The 23984-nt window shown below is 47.0% G+C and overlaps 1 protein-coding gene across 1 annotated transcript; it reads left to right on the top strand.

Annotated features, from left to right (window-relative positions):
- Positions 1-242: 242 nt before the first annotated feature.
- On the top strand, positions 243-12396 carry LOC133908370 (probable sodium/metabolite cotransporter BASS2, chloroplastic). Its single transcript, XM_062350362.1, has 13 exons — positions 243-478; positions 563-680; positions 1859-1982; positions 2098-2139; positions 2245-2358; positions 2435-2497; positions 3283-3410; positions 10144-10225; positions 10311-10362; positions 10463-10560; positions 11103-11264; positions 11740-11829; positions 11963-12396. The coding sequence occupies exons 1-13, from the start codon at positions 391-393 to the stop codon at positions 12038-12040; spliced, it is 1239 nt and encodes a 412-aa protein (XP_062206346.1). The 5' UTR covers positions 243-390; the 3' UTR covers positions 12041-12396.
- The last annotated feature ends 11588 nt before the right edge of the window (positions 12397-23984 follow it).

The following is a 23984-nucleotide window of genomic DNA, read 5'->3' on the forward strand; positions in this document are numbered from 1 at the left end:
TGACGCTGACTCCTTTGATTTAGCTTGGCAGCGGCAATTGGGAAATTTTTGGGATGTTACGAACGTTTTGTTATTTAATCTTAAAAGTTTCTCGTTGTACTGATAATGGGGAAAGAATCACCCCGTTTCTAAAAAAATAAAAAACAAAAAAATTCTCGCCCGACGCACACCTTCCCCTGCGGGCCAGCGATGTCAGTAGCGTGCCACCTGATCCACAGGCGCGCCGGGGGCGAGCCGCCCCCGATGTGTGGCTCTCCCGGCGCACCCTCGATTCCCTCGTCCCCACTCCCCTCGACGACGACATCTTCTCCCCTCGTCGACTCTTAAACCCTCCGCACTTTCCACGAACTCCGGAACTCCGAGCCCATCTGCATCTCGTGCTGCCTCCGCATGGCGTCTTCCGCCAGCTCCATGGCCTCCGTCTCCCGGGCCCTCCGCCCGCGGCCGCGCGGCGCCGTCTGCTCGGCTTCTCGTCTCGGTACGCGCCCGCTGGAGCCCGTCTGAGTTTCAAATTTTCGCTTGTTTGAGGTGGTTTTGTTAACTTGGATGCGATGCTGGATAGGGTGCGGCGGGTTGGGAATTCTGTGCTCGATGCCAAGTTACGGGAGGGTGAAGGACAAGCACGAGTTGGGATTGACCGTTGCGTCTGCACCAGGCACCACTGTTACTCCGGTTCTGAGGTATGCGCGTGTTGTCGAGGTTAATTAGGCCTCGAAAATTGGCTCCAATCGAACGCATCCGTTGGCCAATTGAGCAGATCAGGGTTTGACTTTGTCAACTGAAATGAAGTTTTAGATTGCTGACTAGTCAATTCTGCGCTAAGTTGAAGTAGGGAGTTCGATACACTAGTCAATTTGTGTTAATTTGAATCAGCAAAGAGAACATTCTGAACGCTTCTGGAGTTCTGATGTTGTGGTACAGTGAGTAGGTACTGTTGGATCTAGCTTCGGGTTGTAAGGTCTTAGGACCGCACTGCATTTTTCCAGTGAAGCCTGTTTGCTTTAGAGAATTTAAGATGAATGACAGTGAACAAAAAGTACTTAGTGGGCGCTTTTAGTGAAATGTACACTGGAAGAGGTGCAGTTGATGAATTATTCAACTTACCTCTTTGAACTGGTTCCGCTGCATTTTGTGGACATAAAGTACATGATATGCAGCGGTGCCTACTGAAATATGTTAAAATTGCTATGAACGTTGTCTTTCTTGTGCAAGTGGTCCTACTCCTACAGGTCAAAAGTTATTGCTCTGCCATTATAAGTTGGTCCAAAAAGATGAACCTATCAATGGAGTAACTTTTGTCTACTCTAATCATGTGATCTGCTAAACTTCATTTTATACTTCCGAATATAGCTGCACCTTTCGCTTCTGAGCTTTGTTTCTTGGACAAGCATGTGAAAAACAGGTCAACAAGTTTGTTGCTTCTTAATTTTTTTTAGCGTCTCCTGAAACAAACTTATGCGCCTCAATATAGAGGATGAGAAGCAAGCTTGTAGGGACTTCTCACAGCTATTTTGTTCTATAACTTTGGACAGGCAAAGTCCTTTCATGTCATCTCCAATAATGCTCCCTCAAAGTCCTTTCATGTCATCTCCAATAATGCTCCCCTCTTCAATACCTTAATATTTTTGTTATTCCTTGTTTTCCTTCCCAATCTTATTTTGTGTAGTGAGATTTCCATTCTTGAGTTTTTCCTTCAACGGCAACTACTATTTGCAGTTGTTGTTTTTTATATCCTGATAAATACCAAAGATGTTGTGAACTGCTAAACTGCCCTTTTAGTCATTGTTTGGTAATTTTAATATTTTGCACTTTTCGACTAGCTACATATTTCTAAAGTTGATTTTTTTTCCCCTTTCAGGAGCCACCAAGTTTTGTGCAAGGCTGAAGTTAACATATCTAATAATCTCCCGGAGAGCTTGCCTACTGGAGCAAGCCAGTATGAGAAAATAGTTGAGCTGCTTACCACCCTTTTCCCTGTCTGGGTACGTTGATATGACAGCATCTGAAGGTTTTCATTTTTATTTTGTCTACTATTGTAGAGTTTCCTTTGGAAGAGTTGATACAAATATGTCCTAATACAGAGATCACTTTGGGCAGGTCATACTAGGTACTATTATTGGCATCTACAAGCCATCGATGGTAGCATTTTGCTCACTTGTCATTTGTCCATTTGCCATTACTATCTGGAATCAACAACTAATGCCTTAACAATTTGTAATTGTGGTTTCATTGGACTACTTGCAGGTTACCTGGTTGGAAACCGACCTTTTCACTGTGGGTTTAGGATTCCTAATGCTGTCAATGGGACTAACATTGACTTTCGAAGATTTTAGGAGATGTATGAGGAATCCATGGACAGTATGTTTCTGCACCTGAACACCAGTATTAAATAGAAATTAGTTATTATGTTTTCTGATTAATTGCTTCTTTGCAGGTGGGCGTGGGATTTCTTGCACAGTATTTGATCAAACCTATGTTAGGTTTTGCTGTTGCAATGGTAATTCTATTGTAGCCACAGAAATACATATAATTGGTGTTTATGTATTATAATTTTCTGTGGTAAAATAGTATGGCGCTTCAGGCTTCACTGATTTGGACTATTAAAGTGTTGCGACGGATACAATATATTCTGTTGCATTATTTGTTAAATTGTGGTTACAGTGTTGTATTGTTAGTTAAATCATCATTATGGTGTAAAGTTTGATCGCCAAGTGCACAGTGGCTTGCTGGAGTTTGATCACAACCTTATTTGTTTATTTTAGTACAAATTTAGGGAAGATTTAACGAAAACGTGATGGTTGGCATCATCAACAAACTTTCCTGTTGCCATGCCATGAATGGATTTAAAGGTTCAAAATTTGATTTCACGTTTCATTTTTCAGATGTTTTTACATATGACTAATGTTTTAATGCCATGAATGTGACGCACATTCTTTACTTCTTGTGTTTTCCCTTTAATCTAGTTTATTTCCTTATAGCGTGATCATGCTGTCTCATTTCGTCATGATTTATTAAGTGAAGAAAGTTAGTCTATGTGTCATATATTATCTATTGTTAACTCTGGGACATAATCTGGACTCTTTAGTTCTTCAATGGTGTACATTTCAGAGGGCGTGTATACTGTTTCTGTTGGTAAACTATTTTTCTTTATGCGTTGCTGAAATCATTTGAACATAAAATTTCTTCTACAGCATGAAAGTTTTGTGCTAAAGTATCTCTGCAAGCCCATCTCAATTTAATGCCTACAATTATAAGCCTATAATCATGATTTCTTATTTTCAGACCTTGAAGTTATCTGCTCCTCTTGCAACTGGTCTTATCTTGGTCTCATGTTGCCCAGGTGGGCAAGCATCTAATGTTGCAACTTACATATCCAAGGGAAATGTTGCACTTTCAGTTCTTATGACCACGTAAGCTTGATGTCTTTCTTGAGAAAAAGAAATTTCTTGGTACTTGTGTTAAGCTACTTGACATCCACACACCTGCATTTTTCTTGAGTTTCTTTACCCATTTCTAAAGTGGTAGCGCCTGCATGCCAACATTGTTTGACTTTTTGTTGCATTTGTCATAATTCAATTAGCATGCTATCTCTTTCCTGGTGGAGTGCATTATTTGTTCTGAAACACGAAAATATAATTTTTTAGTCTCAGGTGGCCTTAGACAACTGTGGAATATTTCTTACAGAAATAGATTGAAATTTAGCTGTAAATCATTTATGCTATCACAACATTGATTTGGACACTGCATATGTCAGTTTCTGTCACTAGCTTTATCTGTCAAGATTATCTGATGTCAGCACTTTCTGTAACATCAATTCCACGAAATTGGTGCCTACAATGGTTGCACACCTAACCAGCTTTCCATTGTTGGACTTAAAATTTGGATTTAATCAAGGATCTCGTGTTGAAAATTTGAAATGCAAATAATTTTGCAATTAATGTAGTGTGCGATGTTAGTCGCTGAATTCTTACTCTTGGTAGTAGAAGAATTCTTACTCTCATCGAGAGAGGATGACACTAGGAGTTGGGGCAATTTTTTCTATTTCTCACACAAATGCCATACCAACCTGAGGGGTTGGGGATACATATTTATAGGCCCATGGCCAGCCAAGCATATGCCAAGATGCTAGTCTAAGATGCTAGTCTAAGATGCTAGTCTAAGATGCTGTCCTAGATGCTGTCCTCTAGTCTAAGATGCTGTCCTAGATGTTGTCCTAGATGCTGTCCTCTAGTCTAAGATGCTGTCCTAGATGCTGTCCTCTAGTCTAAGATGCTGTCCTAGTGTCCTAGATGCTGTCCTAAAGCATATGGGCAGCAAGGACTTATCCTATCATCATGTGGCAGCCCCACAAAGACTGCACAAGGACTTATCCTATCATTCTCCCCCTAAGTCTTGTGCGTCGTCTTGTGGGAAGATTGAACCATCCCGGTCCTGGAGCAGAGCTCAAGGAACTTGAGCCTCCCAAGAGGCTTGGTGAGCAGGTCCGCAAGCTGATCCTTGGTGTTGATGTAGCTCGCCGTGATGCTCCCTTCCTCCAAACAGCCTCGGATGAAGTGGTACCTCACCCGGATGTGCTTGCTCCGTTCATGGAAAACGGGGTTCTTTGCCAGGGCTAGAGCGGACTTGCTGTCCACCCTGAGCTCCACCGCTCTAGTGTCTCTGCCGAGGAGATCACCAAGCAGTCGAGCGAGCCAGAGCGCCTGAGTTGAAGCGGTGGAGGCCGCTATGTACTCGGCCTCGCAGCTGGACAGAGCCACCACCTGCTGCTTGACCGACTGCCAGCTAACGAGGCACTTGCCGAGGAAGAAGAGGATCCCGCTCGTGCTCTTGCTGGTGTCGATGTCGCCGGCGTGGTCGCTGTCGCTGTACCCGACGAAGTGTGCCGCCCCAGGGCACCTAGGGTAGTAGAGGCCGTGGTCGAGAGTCCCCGCAACGTAGCGGATGATCCTCTTCACAGCCTGCTGGTGCTCCGTCGTCGGTCGCTGCATGAACCGACTAACGTAGCCGACGGAGAATGCCAAGTCCGGCCGTGTGTGGGCGAGGTAGCGAAGGCTCCCCACAAGACGCCGGTACTGCGTAGCGTCCACCTCCTCCGTCGTGCTGTCGCGGCTCAGCTTCAGCCTCTCCTCCATCGGAGTGAGAGCTGGGTTGCAGTCGGTGAGCCCAGCTAGCTCAACGACGCGCTTGGCGTAGGCGGTCTGTCGAAGCGTGATCCCGGAGTCATCCTGGTGCACCTCGATCCCCAGGTAGAAGGAGAGAGGTCCCAGGTCACTCATCTGGAAGGTGGCCTTCATCTCTTCCTTGAATGCCGCCACCTCCGCATCCTTGATGCCGGTGATCACCAAGTCGTCGACGTAGACACCCACCAGCAGAGCAGTTCCTCCACTGCCCCGTCGGTAGATGGCCGCCTCGTGCGGGCTTTGCTCGAAGCCCATCCCTTTTAGCGTGGAATCCAACTTGGCATTCCACGCCCTCGGTGCCTGCCGCAAGCCATAGAGGGCCTTGCGCAGGCGGAGCACCTTGCTCTCCTTGCCGGGGATCGTAAATCCCGGCGGCTGGTGCACGTAGACCTCCTCCTTCAAGTCGCCGTTAAGGAACGCCGACTTGACGTCCATGTGATGAACACGCCAGCCCTCCTGGGCAGCTAGCGCAAGGAGGAGTCGCACGGACTCCATCCGTGCCACGGGAGCGAAGGCGTCGTCGAAGTCGACCCCCTCCTGCTGCACGAAACCTCGTGCCACCAAGCGAGCCTTGTGCTTGACGATGGCGCCGGCTTCATCCCTCTTCAGCTTGAACACCCACTTAAGGGTGATCGCTCGGTGACCACGAGGGAGGTCAGCAAGCTCCCAGGTGCGGTTCTTCTCAACCGCATCCATCTCCAACTGCATCGCGGCGCGCCATGCCGCGTGTCTCTCGGCCTCTGCAAACGACCGAGGCTCGCCGTCGTCACACGCAAGGTGCAACTGCGCCTCCAGATCGTGAGGCACCAGTCCCGGCACCGGCTGGTCGCCGAGAAGGTTCTCCATCGTACGGTACCGCAACGGCTCGCCGTCGTGGTACGCGTCGATGCGCTCCTCGTCGTGAGAGAGCGGAGTAGCGAGCTCAACCGGGCTGTGCTCGACACGAGCTGGTGTTGGAGTAGACGTGCCCGGAGAGGTGCCTGTCGGTGCTGGAGTGCGTGGCGTTGCCGGCTGTGGTGGAGCCGGCGAAGAACTCATCGCAGCCGAGGTCCTGGCTGGAGAACGTGGTGCTGTCGAAGTAGCAGGCGCCGGGGTCGGTGGAGGCTCGGGGACTGGGGTAGACACGCTCGTCGAAGAAGAGCTGCCTACTCCCCCAGCTCCCTCGAGGTGGACGTACTCGACAGTGAAGTCGTCGTACGTCGGAGCCGATCTGTCGTCCATCGCCTTGTCCCACGCCCATCCTCGCCCTTCGTTGAACACAACGTCGCGCGCCGTGTGCACACGCTGTGTCTTCGGGTCGAGGATGCGGTAGGCCTTCGAGCCCTCCGCGTAGCCTATGAACACTCCCGGAGTGCTCCTGTCGTCGAGCTTGCTGATGTGGCCAAGCTCCTTGGCGAACGCGAGGCAGCCGAAGACCCGTAAGTGGGAGACCGCCGGCTTGCGCCCGTGCCAAGCCTCGTACGGCGTCCTGCCGTCGAGCGCCTTGGTAGGCGAGCGGTTGAGGATGTAGACGGCCGTCACCACCGCCTCTCCCCAGAAGACAGCCGGCATCCCCCTCTGCTTGAGGAGGGCCCGAGCCATCCCCACAACCGTCTGGTTGCGCCGCTCGACGACGCCGTTCTGCTGCGGGCTGTACGGCGCGGAGTAGTGGCGCTGAATGCCCTTATCAGCGCAGTACGACGCGAATTCAGCCGCTGTGAATTCGCCGCCGTTGTCGGTGCGCAGCACGCGCAGCTTGCGGCCGCACTCCGCCTCCGCAGCAGCCTGCGCGCGCCTGATGGCGTCCGCAGCCTCTCCCTTGCTGCCGAGGACCATCACCCACATGTAGCGGGAGAGGTCGTCGACGAGCAGCAGGAAGTAGCGTCGTCCTCCCGGTGTGGCCGGTGTCACCGGGCCACACAAGTCCCCGTGCACAAGCTCGAGCCTCTCCTTGGCTCGGAAGCTCGCCCGCTGGGGAAAGGGGAGTCGCCTCTGCTTCGTCAACACGCAGACGTCGCAGAGCTGCTCCACATGGTCGAGGCACGGCAGGCCTCGCACCATCTCTGCGGCACTGAGCCGCTTCAGGGCCTCGAAGTGAAGGTGCCCGAAGCGCTCGTGCCACTGCCACGCCTCGTCGTCCCGACGAGCGGCGAGACAGAGGGGTTGTGCCACCTGCACGTTAAGGACGTAGAGTCGATTTGTGCCTCTGGTTACCTTGGCAAGAAGGCGACGACGGCGATCCCAAATCCTCATGACTCCATCCTCAACAACCACGCGCGAACCGTTCTCATCCAGCTGTCCCAAGCTGATGATAGAGTTCCTCAACGCGGGAATGTAGTAGACTCCGGTGAGCAGCCTGTGCTCACCAGACACGGCGGTGAAGATGACGGAACCGACGCCCTTGATCTCCACGCCGGAGGCATCCCCAAATTTGACGGAGCCTCGGACGCTAGAGTCAAGCTCGGTGAAGAACTCCCGGCGACCGGTCATGTGATGGGTGGCGCCGGTGTCGAGGCACCACCCGTCAGTCTTGTCGTTGCCGGAGCCGTCGCCGAGGAGGGCGTGTGCTTTTGGCTCGTCAAGGTGGAGGAGAGCCGCTGCGGCCGGTGCCGCTGGAGGTAGCTCTATGCTCGCATGAGCCATGAACAGAGCCGGCTCCTCCTCCTCCGCCTGTGCGACGTGGGCCTGGCCGCGTCGTGGCTGACGACAGTCCTTGGCCCAATGGCCAAGCCGGCCGCAGTTGCGGCAGATGTCGTCTCGTGCCGGCTTGTGCTTGCCGGCGGCGCCGCCCTGGGCGCCTCCGCGGGCATCACCCTCGGCACGTCCTCGCGCCCCGGCCTGGGCGTCTCTGCGCGCCTTGCGCGGCTTGCCACGCTTGCGGCCGCCTGTCGTGGAAGAAGGCTCCCCCTTCCTCCGGTCACCCTGGCAGGCATCCCACTGCTCCCGAGTGAGAAGGAGCTTCCCGCCAGTGGTGATGGGCCCCGAGAGAGATTGTGGCTCATCGCTGTCGACAACTTTGAGGCGACCTATCGCCTCCTCGATCGACATCGTGGAGAGATCCAGCAGAGACTCGATCGAGCGAGCCATCTGCTTGTACTTCTCGGGGACGCAACGGAAGAGCTTTTCGACAGCTCTCTCATCGCCGTAGGTGTCATCGCCGAACTGCACCATCTTCTGCAACAGAGTGTTGAGACGGAGAGCAAAGTCATCAACGTCCTCACCTGGCTTGAAGGCCAGGTTCTCCCACTCCTTGCGAAGTGCCTGCAGTGTGGACTTGCGGGCGCGGTCGCTGCCGATGCGTGCCGCAGCGATGGCGTCCCAAGCCTCCTTGGCAGTCCGCTTATTGGTAAGCGAGAACTGCATCTCGGACGGGACTGCTGCGATGAGGGCATCCAGCGCCCGTCGATCCTGGTCGTAGTCGACGTCGCCGTACCGGACTGCCTCCCATATGTGCCGCACCTGGAGCTTTACCCTCATCACCGCAGCCCACTCGACGTAGTTGGTCTTAGTGAGGGTAGGCCACCCACCGCCGGGGCCGACGTCCCTGACAACAGCCTGGAACCCGTGGTGACCACGGTACCGATCCGGGGAGAGAGAGCCACGCCGCCTGTAAAGGCCGCGCTCTCCATCGACCCGTCCGCCACCGTTGCCGTGCGCGCCTCCTCCAGGAGCGCCGCCGGCGTGCGCGCCTCCTCCAGGAGCGCCGCCGGCGCGTCCGCACCTGTCTGGGCTGCCGCCCCGCTCGTGGGCGTGCGCCGCTGCCCATTGTGCCGCCCGCTCTCGCGCTGCCTCTGCCTCCGGCAGCTCGAGGTCCGCGTCGGCGCTGTCGTCAGCAGAAATGGAGCTGCCGGTGCTGCCGCGCAGAGCCTCGACCTCCGCTGCCGCCGCACGCGCTGCAACCGCCGCCGCCGCTGCTTCTGCCTCCGCTCTGGCTGCTGCTAGCTCCGCCGCTGCCAGCCTCGACGCCCTTGCCGCCGCCGCAGCGGTCTCTGCCGCCGCTCGCTCGCGTTCCTCTGCCGCGGCAAGTTCGGCCTCCTGCCGGCGCCGCGTGCTCGAGGCGACCGAGCGCTGAGACTGCCCTGCGGACATGACGCGCTACCGGGGAAGGGCTGCTGCGTGGGGAGAGGGCTGCTTCAGACGAGCTACTGCTGCTCTGCGCAGAGGGAGAGGGGTGAGCAGGAGCAACCGGGGCTGCTGCTGCTCTTAGCTGGGGCTGCTGTGAGGCTGAGGGGGGAGATGAGCAGGAGATGCTCAGGCTACAGGATAAACAGGCTCTGATACCACTTGTTAGTCGCTGAATTCTTACTCTTGGTAGTAGAAGAATTCTTACTCTCATCGAGAGAGGATGACACTAGGAGTTGGGGCAATTTTTTCTATTTCTCACACAAATGCCATACCAACCTGAGGGGTTGGGGATACATATTTATAGGCCCATGGCCAGCCAAGCATATGCCAAGATGCTAGTCTAAGATGCTAGTCTAAGATGCTAGTCTAAGATGCTGTCCTAGATGCTGTCCTCTAGTCTAAGATGCTGTCCTAGATGTTGTCCTAGATGCTGTCCTCTAGTCTAAGATGCTGTCCTAGATGCTGTCCTCTAGTCTAAGATGCTGTCCTAGTGTCCTAGATGCTGTCCTAAAGCATATGGGCAGCAAGGACTTATCCTATCATCATGTGGCAGCCCCACAAAGACTGCACAAGGACTTATCCTATCATGCGATCTCAAGTTTGACTAGCTTAGTCATGACACACTTATGAAGTTATGTACCTTTTCTAGTATCATAGCAGATGCAAGTGTGCAGAAGTTTTTCCTATTGTCCCGAAATTTATTAGCAGACTATTTGACTGTTGCATGTAGTATTTATGGTGTCACCATTGTTTTGTTTTGGTACTTAATTTTTAATATAGAAATATTTTTTATCCTCTGTTGCTTCCTTCAGTCTACTGCTCTATTATAATTCTAACATTATATTTCTTCACATTTTAGTTGTTCGACTATTGGTGCTATAGTGATGACACCACTCCTTACGAAACTCCTTGCTGGTCAACTAGTTCCTGTTGATGCAGCAGTAAGGACACTATGATCCACATCTTGTCCCTACCAGTCTTTTTAATCATGCCTGCCTGAATTAAAAGAATATTGTATTTGTGCAGGGATTGGCCATCAGTACTTTCCAGGTGGTTTTAGTGCCGACTATTGTTGGAGGTGCTTAGAAAGTTTAATGGAAGATTGATTATACAGTGTTTTGTATCTTAGAAGTATTTTCTTTGACAGATGTGCTCACTGTATTTTTGTTGTTATGCAGTATTGGCACATGAGTATTTTCCCAAGTTTACTGAGCGCATTATCTCCATAACACCGCTGATAGGTGTCCTCCTCACCACTTTGCTTTGTGCTAGCCCTGTAAGTCTTTCAAGAACTTATCTGACTGATGTTCAAGCCTGTGTACAATCATTTATTAATAATTGATATTCAGATTCTTTATCTTGGTGAAAAACTGAATTCAACTGTTGGTTGTGCTACAAAATACTCCCTTCAGTCAAAAATACTTGATGTTTTGGACATAGCACAGTCTTTGATGTGTATCTTTGACCACTATTTTCAACTAGAATATACATATATAATCCAATAAGTTTATGTTATTATGAAAGTATTTTTGAAGAAAAATCCTCACATATAATTTTCATGTCTTGGAACTAAATATTTCAAAAGTTATTGATGGTCAAAATTTCAAAAGTTTGACCGGACCTTGTCCAAAACATCGTGTATTTATGACCCGAGGGCGTACACAATTTACCCCATTTTAACCTAAACAAGCATCTGGTTTTTTCTTATCTTTGAAGTAATAATTCGTCCCCAACTCCTCATAGTGATACTTTGGACAGTATAAATGGAACATTAATTGCTTTCAGTATTTTTTTAACTGAAATTTTATCTTTTGCAAGATTGGGCAAGTCTCAGAAGTGTTGAAAACTCAAGGTGCTCAACTTATTATCCCTGTTATGCTGCTGCATGTTGCTGCATTTGCAATTGGGTACTGGTTATCAAGATTGTCTACCTTTGGGGAATCAACTTCTAGGACCATCTCAATTGAATGTGGGATGCAGGTAAAGAAATATTGAAATGCTCAGGTTCTATTGTTCGTATATAGCCATAGAAACTTGTACCAACGTTAATAGCTTAATGGTTCTTATTTGTTGTTTGGGATGCTACAAAGGTATAGGCAAGTAAAGAATGTATCTGATGAATTGTTTGTGCAATCTTGTGCTGGTGCATTTTGTCATGTAATTATTGCTTAAACATCAATGCTTTGTAAAACTATTTTGCTGCCTAATCGCTCAAGCATGTTACTTCTGTCTCATGGTTGTGCACGGTAGACGGCTCAGGATGAATCTGATTAGTTTGCATTACTGATACGGAATAGAATGAGGTTTGTCTTTACATCATGATACTCTTTGGTTCATGAATCATCAAAACATTCCTTAGCTGGATATCTGTACCATTCTCAAGTTTTGGTCCCTTTCCCAGAGAGTTGTACATTTTAGTACTTATAGTGCTTAACAACGTCTTCTTTTTTTGCAGAGTTCTGCGCTTGGATTTTTACTTGCCCAAAAGCACTTCACAAATCCGCTTGTTGCTGTTCCTTCTGCTGTCAGCGTTGTGTGCATGGCAGTAAGTTTTCTAGTACCCTTCACTTAGCCATATGCATATGCGCCTCATTATTCTGCATTCACTTCTCATATTTTACTTGTTGGCGTAAGTAAATATGTTCGCAAAGGTCTTCTATCTTTTCTTTCGTGGCCAGCTTGGAGGGAGTGCTCTTGCAGTTTACTGGAGAAACAAAGGGCTTCCAGCAAATGACAAAGACGATTTCAAGGAGTGAACAGACTCAACGTGAGCTTCTAGGTGTTAACTGGTGCTGGTGAAAAGTCGAGTGCAGTTACATCAGAGCATATTCATGTTCCCATATTTTAGGTATGGATAGGGAGGCCTATTCTAGCGAGTTGATTATCATTAGGAGTTACACTCGTTAGATTTGTTGTGTGCCATTTCATCTTCAAAATAAACTGCTTCCCTGAATAGCAGTCAAGAAAATTTTTAGAGCCCCTTCTACGTGATGCAGGGGTGAGTAATTAGATTTCCAAGAGACTAGTTAAGTTTGTTCCCATAGTCGGTATGGGGATTAAGATTTTGGTTCTCTTGTGTTCGTGTTGAATGCATGACTTTCATTTTGAGCTATCTTTTGTGGAAGTGTCTCTAGTTTCTAATAATTCATTATGTGGAAAATCAATTTGGTGAGGTTGCGGGTCTCACTGAGCCAAGCTGTAGATTAAATGCCTCAGAATGAGATCCCCTTTTGGTTGATGAAAGGAAGAATGTGCTAAAATATTTGTCCGTCGAAGAATGTAACATCAAATCATGCTAGGGAATTTCTATTAATTCCAGTAAGACTTATGTTGCTCCTCAAAAAAGATCTAACTAATTGCAACATCCAAAAGTAGGAAAAGTGATTTCGAAAATAAACGTAAATGCCAAATGGAGCCTTAATAATGATAATAATTGTTAGATGTATATGTGTATTTGTATTTTCCCCATTGTATAAGGGGTTTTCTGCATATTTGTCCCCACTTGTACATGCATATATTTGGGCCTAGAGCCCCTATGTTGAATACAAGTGCTATTCATAACATGGTATTAGAGTCAAAAACTAGGGTTAGGGTTCGTTCTCTCTCCCTGGTCGATTTTTTTTCCACCGCACGTTGCACTTGCGTGCCTACCACCATCACCGTCTGTTCTTCCTTCTGAACAGAGGGATCCGTTACTGTTCTGCTGGATCCGCTCGTTGAGCCGTCGCCGTCGGAGTCCGTCCTGCCGCCACCGAATTTGCGCCGCCGCCGGACTCAACAGTACCGCCGTCGCCGGATTCGCGCCTCTGCTGGATCTCGCCCCGCCGAACGGGGTCTCCCGCCGCCGACCTCGCCTCGCCCCGTCCCGCCGCCACTGAATTTGCGCCGCCGCCAGACTCAACCGTCCCGCCGCCACCGGATTCGCGCCGCTGCTGGTCCTCGCCCCGCCGACGTGGTCCCCTGCCGCCGACCTCGCCTCGCCCCTGTTGGGACCCACCGCGTCGGGGTCCGTCGGGCTTCGGGGTCCGCCGCCGGGATCTCGCCCTCCGCTGCTAGGACGCCGGAAGCCGCCTCCACCGCCGTCAGGACCGCGCCGGGGACCCGCCTCCCCTACCGTCGGGACCGAGCCGTGCCTCTGCTCCTCTCTCTCTCTCGGTGCCTCTGTTTTGCTCTGTTCAACAGAGCCGTGAGCACCCAGAAAAAGGAAGAGCCGTGAGAAAAAAAAGGACCTACCTTTCTCTCCTGTTTTGGCTGTACGTAGCTCTCTGCTGCTACAGTCTTCGCCGGCTTATCTTGCTTGGCTCTGGAAAGGTAGTGTGATTCAAAAAAAAAAAAACTGCTGCCGCCGCCACCACTTCTATTCTGCTCACTTGCTGTCGCCCGCCGCTTTTCACTTGCGCTCTTGCCGTCGACAGGTGTTTTGCTTCAGGATGTCGTCCTCAGCTCCTTCGTTAGGTGGTCTCCAGGTTCCGCGATGTCCGGTGCTTTTCAATGGCACTAATTATCGCGGCTGGGTGCCACGGATGACGTGGCATATGAAGGGTCTTCGTCTTTGGGATTTTCTTACTGGTGATCTGCCATGTCCACCCAAGCCTGTATGCCCTATTCAGCCAGTGATTCCCGAGAATGCTTCAGAGAATGACAAGGCGCAGCTGCTTGCCTCTTATGATGATAATCTGTCAACTTATGATACAGATTTTGTTGCATACATGACTTGGTTGGATGAGGATGCTCGTGCTGCCTCTATTCTTGTTGCCAGTATGGAAGAGCGTCTTGCTGCAGACATTGTTTACTTTGATTTTTCACATCAGATGTGGACTTCTCTTCGTGATCTTTATGAGCCATCTGGTCAGTCATTGTATATTGATGCTTTACGCAAGGAGCAGCTGTTACAACAGGGTGATGCCACAGTTGAGGAGTTCTATGCACAGATGTCTGCTGTGTGGCGTCAGCTTGATTCTCTTAGTCCTCAGTTGTCAGTTGCCACTTGTGAGTCCTGCAGGGGTCAGAAGAATGCTTTGTTGGTACGGCGTACATATGACTTCTTGACCCGTCTTCGTGCTGAGTTTGAGCCGCTTCGTGCTCAGCTGCTTGCTCGTCAGCCTTGTGTGTCTCTGATAGATGCTCTTGCTGCTATTCGTAATGAAGAGACACGTCTTCGTACTGCAGGCCTGCTACAGTCTCCTTCTGCCTTGGCTGTTCGTTCGCCTCCTCCTCCCCCCGCGGCGCCTTCTTCAGTGGCGCCCCCTAAAAACAGGGAGTGGCGGTCTTCATTGCAAGTATTGTGATAAGGATGGACATGTGGAGGATTATTGTTACAGGAAGAAGAAGGCTCAGGGTCGTCGTGGTGGTCGTACTTCACAGGGTGGCAGTAGTGCTAGTAGTCCTGGTACTGGAGGTTCTCAGAGGGTTTCTGCTGGTTCTAAGACACAGGAGATTCTCATGTTGCTTCATTGCCTTGCTACCTCTGCACCTCCTGAAGCTGCTGGTTCTGTTACTCTGGCCTCTGCACCGTCAAATCCTGCTGCTGCTGCTTCTCAGTCTTCCACTGAGGGACCACTTTCCACTTCCGCTCCAGGTACTTTTCCATGGATTCTTGATTCTGGTGCATCTTTTCATATGACTCATGATCGTACCAATCTTTCTTCCATTAGTACTCCATCTATCCCTATCACTGTTCATACCGCAGATGGATCACCCCTTTCTGTTGCAGGACGAGGCACTCTTTTGTCTGACTCTTTTCATGTCCCTGCTGTTTCTTATGTTCCCAAACTGACCATGCAGCTTATCTCAGCTGGCCAGCTCACTGATCATGGTTGTCGTGTCATTCTCGACTCTAACTCTTGTTGTGTTCAGGATCGTAGCACGGGTCTCCTGGTTGGTACTGGCCCTCGTCGACGTGATTCTCAGCGCCTTTGGGAGCTTGACTGGCTTTGTCTTCCTTCCGCTGCCTCTGCCAGTCTCGTGGGCTCTGCTTCTACTGTTTCGTCTTCATCGTCCTTTGCTAAGTGGCATCATCGTTTGGGCCATCTTTGTGGTTCGCGTCTGTCTACATTAGTTCATCGTGGTCTTTTGGGATCTGTCTCTGGTGATGTATCGTTGGATCAGTGTCAGGGATGTAGGCTAGGTAAGCAGATTCAGCTTCCCTATCATTCTAGTGAGTCAGTGTCGAAGCGTCCTTTTGATCTTGTTCATTCTGATGTATGGGGTCCGGCTCCCTTCGTTTCGAAAGGGGGCCATCGATACTATATACTTTTTATAGATGATTTTTCTCGCCACACATGGGTTTATTTCATGACACATCGTAGTGAGGCTTTATCTATCTATAAGACATTTGCCACCATAGTTCGTACTCAGTTTGACACTGCCATTAGGATTTTTCGTGCTGACTCTGCTGCGGAGTACCTTTCTGGAGCCCTTCACCAGTTCCTTTCGGAGCAGGGCACTCTTACCCAATTCTCTTGTCCTGGTGCTCATGCTCAGAACGGTGTTGCTGAGCGCAAACATCGTCATCTTCTTGAGACTGCTCGTGCTCTTATGATTGCCTCTTCTGTTCCACCTCATTTTTGGGCTGATGCTGTCTCTACTGCCACTTATTTGACTAACATCCAGCCTTGAGCCTTCATCAGCTCTTCATGGTGGGATTCCATATGAGCGTCTTTGTGGGAAGACGCCTGACTACTCCAGCCTTCGTCTTTTTGGTTGTGTGTGCTATGTGCTCCTTGCACCTCGAGAGCGCACCAAGCTGACCGCTCAGTCTGTTGAGTGTGTCTTTCTGGGATATAGTACTGAACATAAGGGGTATCGTTGTTGGGATCCTATTGGTCGTCGGATTAGGATCTCTCGGGATGTTACTTTTGATGAGTCTCATCCTTTCTATCCTTGTCCTTCTTCAGATGCTTCTCATGCATCTGTAGTTAAGCCACTTTCTTTCCTGACTTTTCCTGATACTCCTATTGTCACTGCTCAGTCCTCACGCTTGGTGCCCTCTTCTTCTGATCCTTCTGTGGTGTCGTCTTTGGAGCCTTCTTCTCAGGCTCCAGTTGGTACTATCTATGATCATAAGCCGCCTGTGACACAGTTCTACACACGTGACCGACGTGTTGCAGATCCATCCTCTGTTATGCCTTCCTCTGATGTGCCACCTTCTCCTAATGCATCTTTGTCTGATGTGTCTTCTTCTGGTGAGTCATCTTCTGCAGAGGATTCTTCTTCTGAGTCTCACCACTATGCCCTTCGTGATCGTCGGTCGATTCGACCTCTAGACCGGTTTGTTGCTGGCACTGTTCTTTCCGAGCCGACCTCTTACCGCGATGCTATTCATCATCAGGAATGGCAGTATGCGATGGCAGAGGAGATTGCTGCTCTTGAGCGCACTGGCACGTGGGATCTTGTTTCCCTTCCTGCACATGTTCGTCCTATCACGTGCAAGTGGGTTTACAAGGTTAAGACCCGATCTGATGGTTCTCTTGAGCGTTACAAGGCTCGCCTTGTGGCGTGTGGTTTTCAGCAGGAGCATGGTCGTGACTATGATGAGACCTTTGCTCCTGTGGCTCACATGACCACTGTTCGCACTCTTCTTGCTGTGGCCTCTGTTCGTGCGTGGTCCATCTCTCAGCTTGATGTGAAGAATGCCTTTCTTAATGGTGAGCTGCGTGAGGAGGTGTATATGCAGCCTCCGCCTGGATATTCCGTCCCTGAGGGTATGGTTTGTCGCCTTCGTCGCTCTCTTTATGGGCTTAAGCAAGCTCCTCGTGCTTGGTTTCAGCACTTTGCTTCTGTCGTTAGTGTTGCTGGTTTTTCTGCCAGTGCTCATGATCCGGCGCTTTTTGTCCACACTTCGTCTCGTGGTCGGACACTTCTCCTTCTTTATGTTGATGATATGATCATTACTGGAGATGATTCTCAGTACATTGCCTTTGTGAAGGCACGCCTCAGTGAGCAGTTTCTCATGTCTGATCTAGGTCCTCTTCGTTACTTCCTTGGAATTGAGGTTTCTTCCACGCCTGAGGGCTTCTATCTGTCCCAAGAAAAGTACATTCAGGAACTCCTTGATCGTGCTTCTCTCACTGACCAGCGTACTATTCAGACTCCCATGGAGCTTAATGTTCATCTTCGTGCCACCGATGGTGAGCCTCTTTCTGATCCCACACGCTATCGTCACATTATAGGGAGTCTTGTGTATCTTGGTGTTACTCGTCCTGACATTTCGTACTCTGTACATATCCTCAGTCAGTTTGTTTCAGCTCCCACTCAGCTCCACTATAGTCATCTTCTTCGGGTTCTGCGTTATCTTCGTGGGACTATCTCTCATCGTCTGTTCTTTCCGCGCTCTAGCTCTTTACACCTTCAGGCCTATTCAGATGCCACTTGGGCTAGTGATTCCTCTGATCGTCGTTCTCTTTCTGCCTATTGTGTTTTTCTTGGTGGTTCCCTCATTGCTTGGAAGACTAAGAAGCAGACAGCCGTTTCTCGTTCGAGTGTAGAGGCTGAGTTGCGAGCTATGGCTCTTGTGACAACAGAGGTTACTTGGCTACGGTGGTTGCTTGAGGATTTTGGTGTTTCTGTTACTACACCGACTCCTCTTTTGTCTGACAGTACAGGTGCTATCAGTATTGCTCGTGATCCGGTGAAGCATGAGCTCACTAAGCATATTGGTGTTGATGCTTCTTATACACGAGCACAGGTACAAGATGATGTGATTGGTCTTCGGTATGTGCCTTCGGAGTTTCAGTTGGCAGATTTCTTCACGAAGGCACAGACGAGAGCTCAGCACAAGTTTTATCTCTCCAAACTCAGTGTTCTTGATCCACCCTGAGTTTGGGGGGGGTGTTAGATGTATATATGTATTTGTATTTTCCCCATTGTATAAGGGGTTTTTTACATATTTACCCCCATCTGTACATGTATATATTTGGGCCTAGAGCCCCTATATTAAATACAAGTGCTATTCATAACAATAATACCTGTACACGTACACATACAAGTCGAAAAGTAATGTTCTTCATCAGTTGACATCTACGTAAGTTCGTGGAGCAAGTTCACGTAAACACCGTGGGCAGGAAAAACTGGTACCTCTGCAGTGCAGCCGTGCAGTTGCAGCGTCAGCATAGCTCCTGTGCATCTGCCTTCCCCAGTGCGTACTGCACAAGCACACGCATGCCAATGAATGGAGCTGCCACGGTGCAGCGGTGTCATGCACGTACGTGCCATCAACACATGAGGTCATTGACTACTGTACAATGAGTGAGGTCACCGGCGACTGTACAAAATATATTGCAGTGCTGACAGGATCACGTACCATGTCTATATCTATATATGCGCCTAGCCCTAACATAGGTCACTTATGTGCACATTCTCATTTACAACTAAAAACAGTATATTTATGATCTATAATATATGTTAGTTTCTTTAAATATGTATGGTCATATTTGAATACCTTCTCTAATCGTAATTATGTACTTTTTATTATGTGTGCGCACACTCCTAGTTATGATACTAAAAATAGTATAGTTACGATCTATAAGGTAGGTCAGTTACTACAAATATATATAGTTGTAACTTGGATAACTTCTCTAGTTGTAACTTGGATAACTTCTCTAGTCGTAATTATATACTTTTATTATGTGATCATAACTCAACTATCTGTGATGTCGTAACTGACTATTTTCTTAGTCGTACCTAACAGTTTTTGAGTTGTACTGAAAGTGACGCAACAGTGAACTATAGTTCATCTAGGTGTAGAATAGACTCGCCGTGTATATATATAGTGTGTATATATATTATATGTCTAGGCTCAACTCTACTTACTCTTGAGCCACCCCCAGTTATAATTCAAAAAGTAGTAGAGTTACAATCCGCGAGAAAGAGAGTTACAACCAGACGTAAATAAAAAAATTGAGTTGCAATTGCGTTATGGATGAACGTAACTTCTAACGAATTTCTTGTCTAATGATGTACAACCTAAGGAATACGATTGTAATCGTAGTATAATCCAAAACGTAACTCCGATCATTATATATACATATATATATATATATATCGCCTAGGCTCAAATCTAATTACTGTTGCGTCACTCCTCAGTTACAACTCAAAAAACTATCAGTTACAATCTATTAGGTACACTAGTTACAACTGTAGATCCGAAAGTGTATATATATATATACACACGTGTGTATATATATATATACACACACACATATACATATAAGAAAACTAGTCTGTACTCCCGAGAATAAATACTCCTTATTATGATATACCATATAAATAAACTGGATATACTTATTTATCACTATGAATATATTTATATACTCATTCTAAGATACCCTAATGTGAGCTACATGAAAAAATAGAAAAAAGTCTAATCAATTTTATTAGATTATGATGATACCTTTGTATTTGTACATAAAATATAATATACTAAAAAAAATATGTGCAAACCTTCTTAAAAACTATACATACCACTTGTATGCTCGTATGATTTTATATACTTGTATGCTCCATGTATATACCATTTATCATATAAGATATTTCATGTGTTATGAGATACGTATGTGGAAGTATATACTCCTGGTAGTACCAAATATGCTTGATATATATATAATGATCGATGCCAATTAGGGGTGAAAATGGATAGTAGGTATTTGAATTATCTAATATTCGTATCCGTTAAAACACGAATATAAATATACGTATCCATATTTGTTTTTGAAACAGATAATAAAATGGATGTATCTGAATTCATTTCCTAGATTTGGATTCAAACGTGGATATCTGAATTGCTTTGAATTTAGATGTTAAATGGATAATGTTTGTATCCTTCAACTAGGGAACCAAATTTTGCTAAAGTTTTAGATATTTCAAAGATGAACAAAATTTATATATTCTGGCTCAATCAAATTGGAACTAATTTGAGCAAAAATTTAAATTTTTTACATGAATTTTGAATAAAATTTCTAAATTTTTTGGTAATTCCAATAATTCCAAATGTGAAAGAATTTTTTGCACACCAAAATAAAGATTCTATCGTTAAAGATGTAGATGTTTACATACAACCCGATCGAGTAGATATTTGAATACGAATTTAGATTCGAATAATCTGATTCGTATTCACATTCAAGAATATTTAAATTTATATTCGTATTTATAATAATAATAATAATAATAATAATATCCAATTCATTTTCACCCATAATACCAATCAAATCCATCTCCGGACGTGGAATGACTCGCTCGGACAACTTGAGATGCACACGTGAGTACGCAGCATCATGGTGCTCGATCGCGTGCCACGCAGCATTCCTACGGCATCTTGCTTTTCACTCTGATTTCGATGGGAGGATCGATCTACCGAGCCAGCCTATCATGGGCCTCATCGTAAGGACCTGTTTGTTTCAGCTGTAGATTATGAAAAGCAGCTTATAGATTGTGAATTGTAAGAAGCTGGATTGTAAAAAGCTGGATTGTGGATTGTTAGAATCTGGTGGAAAGCAGATTGCTGGATTGTTACAATCTGTGTGTTGGATTGTAACAATTCAGCTTTTTCAACCAGCTGTTTGTTTCAGCTTTTGGATTATGATCAGAATCCAGCTTTTACAATTCAGCTGTTTGTTTCAGCTTTTGAATTTTGATCACAATCCAGCTTTTATAATCTGAAACAAACAGGGCCTAAGTCCGGACGTAGTTGCCATGCGCCCATGCCCTCATGTCCCGTACTTGCTGCATGCTGCAGCGACGTCAAATCGACACGTAATTCGAAACCACAAACCAGCTACCGTATAGCAGAATCGATACTTCTATAAAATACATAAGGAATAACAAATTTAATAGATCTCTACTGTCTATTAAGTTAATTAAATAATTATTGTTTATAGTTAGATCTTATTTCTCCTTATAAAAATATATTTAATTTTTCATTATTTGTTTTTCATACTTAGCCGTTCAATATACATATATCATACATTCTAAAAATACATTTAATCTTTTATTATTTATCTTTCATACCTAAATGTATAATATTTGTCTTCTATGTATTCACTGTCGGGTTTCTCCAAAGGGTGTTTCGCATCCTGCATTTCGCCTACAACACCAAGTTTCTCCATATAGTGCTCTGCCTCATGCATTTCGCCTACAACGCTAGCTTTCTGGAGAGGATGTGTCGCCACCCTCACGTCATCTCCATCAATGTCTACCATGGAGGTTGTCTATGCCACACAATCCTTACACGAAAGTACTGTGCAAGAATTGTTTTCATCCTCTCACAAAATTGGTCACCATCTTGATCCTCCTCACAGAGTTGCTATGAACGACCAACTCTAGACAATGATCCCCTTCATCCTCCTATATAGGTACTTGTTATTCTCCTCTCTCTTAAAATTATATAATCATATTATGAATTTTGTGTATGCAAATCACTTTTGTTATGCTATATTCTTTTACTTCTTCGGATTGATATATCCTGTATTGATTCCACATATGTGAAACATAGGGATGGCAATTAGACCCGTGGGTCTGGGTACCCACAGTTCTGCACTTTATGGGTCCAGTTTTGGATCTAAATTTTCACTCACGGGTCTTGTCAGGACCCCAAACCCGGGTTCCCCTGTGCCTCCTGTATCAGTCCCTGGATCAAGTAGCTGATACGCACAGAATTCAACAGAATGATATCAAATACATATTTCGAATACAAATAAGTAAAATAAATACCTGAAAAGATAAAAGATGGTCTGATGGACAAGAATCCACAGCAGACCAGCCAGGCAGAAGAGCCTACAGCGCAGCGGAGCGAAACGACGATGCAACCCAATACCACAGGCAACTCGGGTGCGGACGCGACCTTAGACTTCTTCTCTTCGACTTCATCTGGGTTGAGGCTGATCTCCAACTCAACAATCTGAAAGCAACAAGACTGAGTACGGAGGGTACTCAACAAGTCCTATACTACTTCAAAGGGGTTGATAGATGCATAATGAATATTTCAAGGATAAGGCTTTACGGCATAGTTTTACGCGTAAAGCAGGTTTTATGCAGATATCCAGTTATATTCTCCACCGTTAACCTTTTGAAATAAATGTAACAAAGCTTTTGAAAACAAAGGCAGGCATCTTCTGTTGGTACTGAGTATCACCTCAAGTCCCAAACGCATTAAAAGATAACCTGATAACAAAGCTTTCAAAACGGTTTAGAAGTAAAACGGTTCAGACATCTTCTGTTGGTACTGAGTATCACCTCAAATCCCCAACGTATTAGAAGATAACCTGATAACAAAGCTTTCAAAACGGTTTAGAAGTAAAACGGTTCAGGCGTCTTCTGTTGGTATTGAGTATCACCTCAAGTCCCCAACGTATTAGAAGGTGACCTGATAGCAAAGCTGTCGAGATAGTTTTAAAACCAAAACCAAGGTAACAAGTTGTATCTGGGGGTTTTCGGTCCTGGGAGGGGCTATACCTCACTCCGCAGTCCCTTTTATCACATCTGGTGTACCTCTAGTACCACACAGCTTCTGGCGGATCGAGCCAGGAACCACATCACACGGACATCTAGTCCACACACTCACTCATCAAGACACACGCACCCTGAGTCTAGTCAACGCGATTGCTGCTTTCGCATGTCCATGACCGTGGACACGGCTATTCGAATAGTTTTACACTCTGCAGAGGTTGTACAACTTTACCCACGCGATATGCTCAGCCTCCCACTGTTGCATGCAGGGGAGCGAATCATAGCGAGACCCTCCATAACACCTTTCCTGCCGGGCTTTTCCACGAGACACGCCCAAGTACCAGAGCTGCATGCTTTCGAAGGCCAGCATCCCTTTTTAAGCCTTGGCCAGTACTAGAAACCTCCAAGCATGCGGGACAGGATAGTACTTGCCTGCTCGTTGCTCTCAGCCTCCTGGTATGATGTCCGACCCAGTCCAGTGAAGGAAAGTCAAGTCCTGCCCATACAGGACGCATGGTTGTACGTAGTGGCTAGGCTAGACGGGCCGCAATGACTCGGTCCTTAAGCGGCCGGGGTGGGCATCTCCCAGCACGAGTATTCCCACAATACCACATGCCCCCAAGAGCATCCCTTCCCACAGAGGACTACTCTACCTGCCCCCGCCAAAACAGTTTTCACCCATTTTTACACATCACCTTCCATGTCCCACACGACATCAAGGATTTCACCACAATCACGGAATTCACAACCATCAAGGAATCATGGTATATGAGTTATCTTTGATAACAGTAAATCTTGTCTCCGAAGAGAAGTGTTTTAAAAGCAATATTTCCGAGGAGACGTATTTTAAAAGCGACATCTTCGAGGAGATGTATTCAATCCTAAGCATGCTATATATCAAGGCGTCGTCCATCGTTAATATATTTAACAACAGGTATTCCTAGGGTGATATGTATTCTGGATGATGACATGTATGGTATGGCAGTGTTGATAGGGTTAACTACTACAAGTAGTTTGAAAGAAAATGCAATATCTAGCACATGCGATAATAAGTCCAATTTTAGTTGATCATATATATTATTTGAAAACATAGGTTCAATATGATCAAGGAAATAGGACTTGCCTTCTTGAAGAGTCAATTCACGATTGGTCTTGTATCTTGAGTTTCCCGGGATTCTTCTTCATCGTTGGACCTTGCCTTCAGTTCCTTACTCGCGTTCTTGCTTAGAACCTTGACTTCGAGTCTACGCATATTAACGA

Source organism: Phragmites australis, chromosome 2 (genome assembly GCF_958298935.1).
Source record: "Phragmites australis chromosome 2, lpPhrAust1.1, whole genome shotgun sequence".
Classification (NCBI taxonomy): domain Eukaryota; kingdom Viridiplantae; phylum Streptophyta; class Magnoliopsida; order Poales; family Poaceae; genus Phragmites; species Phragmites australis.

What these genes read in the sequence shown, in the direction of transcription:
- LOC133908370 (XM_062350362.1), top strand. Translation starts at nt 391, where the DNA reads ATGGCGTCTTCCGCCAGCTCCATGGCCTCCGTCTCCCGGGCCCTCCGC. An exon ending in CTGCTCGGCTTCTCGTCTCG is followed by an intron (nt 479 to 562) that starts GTACGCGCCCGC and finishes GATGCTGGATAG; the next exon opens with GGTGCGGCGGGTTGGGAATT. An exon ending in CAATTGAATGTGGGATGCAG is followed by an intron (nt 11,265 to 11,739) that starts GTAAAGAAATAT and finishes CTTTTTTTGCAG; the next exon opens with AGTTCTGCGCTTGGATTTTT.